The sequence below is a fragment of the Portunus trituberculatus genome, chromosome 27 (assembly GCF_017591435.1).
Source record: "Portunus trituberculatus isolate SZX2019 chromosome 27, ASM1759143v1, whole genome shotgun sequence".
Classification (NCBI taxonomy): domain Eukaryota; kingdom Metazoa; phylum Arthropoda; class Malacostraca; order Decapoda; family Portunidae; genus Portunus; species Portunus trituberculatus.
In genome coordinates, this window is record NC_059281.1 from 16824902 (window position 1) to 16832401 (window position 7500).

General features: G+C 43.7%; 1 protein-coding gene across 12 annotated transcripts in view; it reads right to left on the minus strand.

The window, feature by feature from the left end:
• Positions 1-7500, minus strand: part of LOC123509945 (pleckstrin homology domain-containing family G member 5-like) — a 491065-nt gene that overhangs the window by 46973 nt on the left and 436592 nt on the right. For all 12 annotated transcript variants that reach the window (XM_045264604.1, XM_045264602.1, XM_045264603.1 and 9 more), the window contains one exon: positions 756-926. In XM_045264604.1, the coding sequence (XP_045120539.1) occupies positions 756-926 (171 nt within the window). The remainder of the gene's footprint in view (positions 1-755; positions 927-7500) is intronic.

Sequence of the window (7500 nt, forward strand, 5' to 3'; positions counted from 1 at the left end):
ATTGGGCGAATGAATGCAAAATAAGAGGAAAGATATAAACTATTGTCATCAAAGGCCAACAACAGAAAAAGAGAAGGGAAAAACATGGGATAAAAGAGAAACAAAACAAACACATACAAGAACAAACAAAAAAGAAAAACAAAGATGGAAAGAAACACACACACATGTTCCCTACCCCATCCAACACACACACACACACACACACACACACACACAAGGTACGATGGTAACGTTTTCGTTCAGTTGCCACGTGCCTCTAGAGTTCGAATCCTCTCAGTAATAGAAAAAAAAAAAAGATAAGAGGATTTCAATGTGTGTGTGTGTGTGTGTGTGTGTTCGGTAGGGTTTGCTGTACGAATATAGGAATCCATGCACACGGAGATCAGGAATAAAGGTGAAGACAATAAGTGTGAGTTATACGAGAAAAATGTTGTGATTGATTATAAAGGAAAGGAGACCTGGCAAGAGTGAGCAGGGAATGGTAATGTGGAGATGGAGTAAAGGATGACACAAACAAGTTGGAATGTCACTGAACACATCGATGCTTGATGGTAATAATAGTAGCAATGAGACCTTAAAGTATATCAAGAACAGAAATACGTACACTTACCTCTTCACACACTGACAGAGAGAGAGAGAGAGAGAGAGAGAGAGAGAGAGAGAGAGAGAGAGAGAGACATGCCCGTTCAATCCGCAGTTCCCGATAAGGACAACTGCATCACCAGGAGGTCGGTCAATTAACTTGCAACACTTACCTTGGAGTTGGAGGGGAAGATGGAGGACCAGCGGTTGTTCTGCTTGGGCGTCTTGGCGGCCTTGAGAGATCCATCGTGGGACGCAGGGCCGCCGTTGGTTTCTCCCTGAGGCGAGCAGTCCTCTGTGGAGGCCCCGCCCCAGGGGAACCTACCCTGACCCCCGCGGTGACTCTGGTGAGGGAGAGAGATAGAGGTAGTGTTAGGTGGTGTTAGGTCATCACGTGTGTAGTCATTACTGGTTTGAGATTATTGGGTTTCTTTCTCTCATTCCTATTACTATTATTGCTTTTCTCTGCCTGCTACTCCTAATGCTAACTGCTGCTACTGCTACTCCTACTAGAACTAGAATTTCCATTGAAAATAAAAATTATATTAAAACAGTGGAAGTTGCAGAGACGACAACCGGGTAAATGTCCTCGTTCCAGTAATGAGTCAGTTGGCAGCCTGGCGTGCTTGGAATTTTCTTGAAAAGGTATTAAATTGCCAGCAGGACCAAGGCAGGGAAGTTCACGAGATGTATTAAAGTACAGCAGGGCCTGACGTGAGAGAGAGAGAGAGAGAGAGAGAGAGAGAGAGAGAGAGAGAGAGAGAGAGAGAGAGAGAGAGAGAGAGCAGGGCCGTTTCTAGCTTTGTGGGGGCCCTAGGCAAGATGCTGTTTTGGGGCCCTAGATTTCAATTTTTTGTCGGAGCCCCTGGGTGACTTCGGAAATTTAAATTTTCGAAGCTATCCAGGGGGCCCCCTGGTGGCTTGTGCAATCGCCTTGTCCGCCCATAGCTAGAAACGGCCCAGAGAGAGAGAGAGAGAGAGAGAGAGAGAGAGAGAGAGAGAGAGAGAGAGAGAGAGAGTGTAGAAGTGGTAACGAGTAGGAAGCAAAAGCAATTGGAGAGATGAAGACTTTTGTATTGCACTGAGCAAGTCTTCGTTGGCAAGGCTTTGAAAAGTTTCTGAATAAGGAATGATGGAGAGAGAGAGAGAGAGAGAGAGAGAGAGAGAGAGAGAGAGAGAGAGAGAGAGAGAGAGAGAGAGAGAGAGAGAGAGAGAGAGAATGAAAATATGGAGGTACGAGAGGAAGAGAAAGAGAGACACACCAGTAGGATTGAAAGGAAAAATCCCGAGGGACGACATTACTCATTGCTGGAAAAAGAAAAAAAAAAAAAACAGAAAAAAGAAAACCTTAGTCAGAAAAGAGAAAGAAAACGGAGGCGTATGGGAGGCGATGGGGAAACTAAAGAAGAAAAAAGAAAAAGAAAAACGAAGTCAAAATTTAAAACTTAACGAGGAAATCATGTAAAACGTCCAGGAAAAAAAAGATAAGAAGGAAAAGTGAATAAGATTGAGGGACGGAGGAGGAAGAGGCAAGGGAGAGAGGGAGAGAGGGAGAGAGAGGGACTGTGACCGGTGATTGATGAAGCTGTGGGAAGTGAGAGGGGAGGGAGAGGAACGTAGGGAGGGAGGAATTGAAGGTCGTGGAGGAGAGAAGTGATGGTGAAGAGGTGTGGTGGTTGTGGTGGTGGTGGTGGTTCTGGTTATGGTGGTGATGGAAATAAGAAAGTCGAGAGGAAAGAGAGGAAAGAAATGCAAGGAAAGAAAAGCAAAAAAAGAAAAAAACAAGGATTTGAAAGCAGGTACGGATGACGGTGAAGGAGCAGGAGGGAGGAAAAAATATAGTAAAGGACAGGAGAGGAATGTGGGAGAGAGGAAAGAGTAGTAGTAGTAGTAGTAGTAGTAGTAGTAGTAGTAGTAGTAGTAGTAGTAGTAGTAGTAGTAGCAATAGTAATAGTAGCAGCAGTAGTGGTGATAGTAGTAGTAGTAGTAGTAGTAGTATATGACGCAGAACGTATCGGCCGGTATATCATTTCGGGCTGGCAATCTAAGGTAAGTATGGGTTAATTACTTCATTAACCGATTTACACATTCATTAAGTGCCTAATTAGCGACAGGTATCAGGCTGCTCTCCCATGGGCCCTCGATGCCGCTTATTTGGCCAGACTTAATTAATACAGATAAACAGGATGGCGGTGACGACGGTGATAATGACGGCGGTGATGGTGGTGGACAAGTGGACCAGTAAATAAGCCAGTAATTTTCACGGTGTTGATATGTGTAAGTAGGAGCGAGTGGGGATCTGCCAGTCAAGACATTTATCCCTAAATTTCGGCTAATTCTTTCGGATCTGCAAGGGGAATGGCAACTAAGTGGACCTTTTTTATTTTATTTTATGTTTCTCTTGGCCAGTTTTCGTGTCTTACATAAAAAGTCCTTGTTCTTCATCTGTGTTTCTTTGTATTACTTGCGCCAGGAGTAGTGATGCGAGTTAGCGGTGTCACTGTGGTGGTGGTGATGGTGGCGGTGACCTGTGTTTGTGTTGGCTTGTGTTGTCGCTGGTGTCTGGACAAACTTTGTAGGCAGTAAATCTCAGGAAATCAAATTAGGTCCGCCAACTGTGTGGATTGAGAGAGAGAGAGAGAGAGAGAGAGAGAGAGAGAGAGAGAGAGAGAGAGAGAGAGAGAGAGAGAGAGAGAGAGAGAGAGAGAGAGAGAGAGAGAGAGAGAGAGAGAGAGAGAGAGAGAGAGAGAGAGACCTTAAGACCACGAGTGCAGATATTCTATATATAGCAAAAAGTGTCAGGAGAGATAGACAGAGATAAATTAGTGAAAAGCTACAGATGGAAGTGGACAGAGTGGGAAAGGAAAACAAAATAGACTCACACAAATGAAAGGAGATGTTCAGTGATGAAAACAAGTGAGCGAAAGAGGAGACTTGTACACATGTAGGGGAAGGGAAGCAAGTGAAAGCCTCGGTGAAAGGATATGATTTGATATATATATAGAGAAAGATAAATTGTTGAGGGAAATACTGGACAAGGTGAATGTGACAGACGAAGGGAGGAGCAGCGTAACAGTCCTCGTATATCAGTACAAGGGGATATATATTGGAATAACGGAATCTACAGGAAAAGAAATATGACAGCGTATAGATTAAAGATATTGGGAGGGATGTGGTGGAGGAGTGCCTACTGAAAAGATGTCGAATAAAATAAAGAATCACACTAATGTACTTTTGGAATAGGAAATAAATTGTGGATGTTGTATTTGTGATCAGACTATCAGAGTTGCAAGAGAATACAAGAAATTAATTAGCGGCCATTCACCCTTCGAACACAAAGAATTGGTAAGATAATTGTAAAGTGCAAATGTATTCCGAGAAGCGAAAAAGAAAGGTGGATGCTTCATTTGTTATCAGAGTGTTGCAGGAGAACACATGGAATAATACACGGTCAGTGACTTTCTGATAACGAGGAGATGTTAAAAACTGATGATACGTGAGAACATTTTATGATAGGAAAGCGAACAGTGGACGTAGCATTTGGAATCAGTAAGTTGCAGCAGAGTAAAGGGAATAAACGTGCTGTGAAGGACTTTCAGGTTTTGGAGAAATAACAAAATAGATGCCAGTTAGTTAGGAAAATGAACAATGACTATAACATCTTTAACTAAATACATCGAAATGATAGAATGTGAAAACAGATCACGCTAATGGTCAATAGCAAACAAATGATATTGAATACCGATGAAAGTGAGACACAGGAAGAGGAAGAAGAGGAGGAGGAGGAGGAGCTTACTGGTGACATGAAGGGAAGAGGGGAAGGTACGCTAGAGAAAAGAGGAGGGAATGGTGAATACGTGCACGGTGGTGCAAGAACAATGGTTAAGACTGAGAGTGGAGAGCTGGAAGAGACTGGGGGAAGGTTGGGTTACATCGGGAGGTCGGCGCTTCATCCACTCTTCTTTGTTGTTTGGATGGATATTCTGAGCCGTGAAATCAGAGCCATGGAGCCGAGGGAGGTGTTGTTTGTGTATAACCAGGTGATTGTTGTTGGCGGATGGAAGGCAGGCGGCTACACTGGATATAAAACCGACGGAGAGGCGTGAAAATAGAGCCACAGAGGTCAGAGATGCTGGCGAATAGAGGGGTCGAGGGAGAAATTAGATGTGAGAGGGGAGATGGGATTAATCGAACACAGAACATCACATCTCTGGGGTTCAAGATAACCAACACAGAGGCGATCAAAGGATAGAATATATCGAAAAAAAGAAAATAAGAAGCATTGACTGTACAAAAGTGTGATGAAAGCCTCAATATCAAGAACTCTGAAGACACACAAGTATAAAGCCATGGTGGAGTCTCCTGTGCTGTATTGTGCCTATCAAGGGAGGAAGATGAAATGACGATCGAATGAATGAGAAGAAGGTATTGAGGTGAGCATCGGAACGTGATGACGAGGTGAGGGGAGCGTATCACTGAGACCCTGTACAAGATTAAAACGTCTGGATGCTGGTTGAGGAGGCATTTACCCGTCTGTAAAGTCTGAAAACTGCCACAATGGAAGAGGAAAAGAGGAAGAATACAATGCGGTGAGAAAAGCGCGGTAGTGTTGTGGAAGGCGGCAATCCCCCAGCGACACCAATGGAAGGAAGGAATGAGGCAGGGAACAGAAAGGCGAAGATGTGTTTGTATGCATGCCCTCGGTGTGGCTGCTGAGTGATGGTGTAAGTCCCCGGATATCCTATCGATTACCCTCTGATGTGTTCCAGCCCTCCGCCGCCTACTGAGCCGGCCTGTAATCCTCGGGAAATGCAAACTTGCTCTTCAGTTCATGGCGGCGGACGATAACTCTCTGCGAAAACACCAAGCTGGCAACATTTCTCTCGCCTGTAGAATCTAGAAAAGTGGTGCGAGACGGGACAGACTTCGATGTTGGGGGAAAAATTAGTCATGAATGTGTGAAAAACGTACAGAGAGAGAAAAAAAAGTTCAAAGAAAGGACAATATTACGCGATGCTTTTAGAGAAGTAGACCGTGATGGAATTAGATTGATTCGAGTTCGGGTCACTGTCCACGGCTGACCTCAATACCATGAACCTGAAGGATATATGATAAAAGTTCCGAGCACACAATACATCTCATGGGAATTAGGGCGTCTTTGTATCGGTTATTAGACTTTTATGATTCTTTTTTCAATCTTAGTGATATTAAAGTCTCACACACACACACACACACACACACACACACACACACACACACACACACACACACACACACACACACACACACACACACACACACACACACACACACACACACACACACACACACACACACACACACACCTAACTTTATCATCATTTCAGAACACAAGAAATATTCCAAACTTTTGCATGATCGAGTGAGAATTTATTTTCACTCCTCTGAACACGCGCCAGATTTGAGCAAAAGAGCAAGAAAGAAAGAAAGGAGAGAGAAAAAAAGAATCAAGCTTTCATCAATTGACTTCCATTAATGTAAAGGAAATCGTTGCTCTGAAAACTACCATCATTGTCGCAGCTGTCACGGTCACTGCCGCCGTCACCAAGGGCACTAACACGTAACTATTCAGATATCGAAGAAACAACAAGAAAAACAGTTCAGATGAATGCCTCGCCACCTGCATGAATAAGATAGTGGCGGGGGCGGCGACGGTGGCGGAGACAGTGGCGGTAGTTGTGGTGGTGGTGGTGGTGGAGATGGTGGTGGTGGTGGTGATGGTGGTGGTGGTGGTAATAGTGGTTGTGGTGGCGTCGGAGAGGTGGTACTGGTGATATTGGGGAAAGAAGGAGGAGGAAGAGGTGAATGTGGCGATGGAGATTACAATCAGAACCAATTTCAAGATTTTGCATCTGTGCTACTCGAGAGAGAGAGAGAGAGAGAGAGAGAGAGAGAGAGAGAGAGAGAGAGAGAGAGAGAGAGAGAGAGAGAGCAATAAGATGTATCACACCTAACTTTGTAGTATTTTTTAAGTAAACACGATCAAAACTCACTACATATATCAAAAGACACATCAAATATTGACACCTTTCCATTTCCCATAAACGTCTCGACGATATTGAAGTACCAGAAAACAAAGAAAGGAAAGAAAACAAGGAGCGGTCATTTCTTGTTATCAGTTTATCCACATACACTATCAACAAGAAGCATTTTCCTCTACGTATTATTCCCAGACGCAATTTACAAGACAAGGTGAGAAGAAGTGTTTATGGGTAGCCAGGTAGAAAGCCCTTAATTCTCTGGCCCATAAACTTCCCTCACCTTCCCTCCCTCACATCCCCTTACCCTTACCCCTCTACTATCCTATGTACATTACTTAAGATTATATTATGTAGCTTATCACTAACATCCAAAGGGCCTGTTGTTTCTTTGCCCTTTGTTCTCCTTTCTTCTTCTTTTTTCTTTTCCTCCTTTTCCCTGCGTCTCCTGTTCCCTTCACCTTTCTCTTCTTTCTTTCAGAACTCCTTATTTCTTTTTCCTTTTTCATATCCTCTTCACCTTGACCTTCCTCCTCTTCCTCTTCCTGTCCCTTCTCGAATCCCAATCGTCCCTTCCGCATTTGCCCTTTTCGTCTTCTTCCTTTTTCAACTCCTTATCTATTTTTCTTCTTTCAGTTTCTTTTCCTTTATCCTTGTTCTCTTTCTCCCCTTTGAATCTCTCCATGCCTCTTTTTCGCCTTTAGCCTTCTCTCTTTCTCCTTCTGCAATGCTATATTTCTTATTCTAGTTCCTCCTCCTCTTCTGCTCATCCTCTCGCTGCGCCAGCCGCGGGGTTTCCCATCGCGTCTTTTCTATCACGGACAAACTTAACATATTCCTTTTTATTCACTCATCCGCTTCTTTGTAATCATAAATTATTTTCATGTTTTTCTCTCTTATT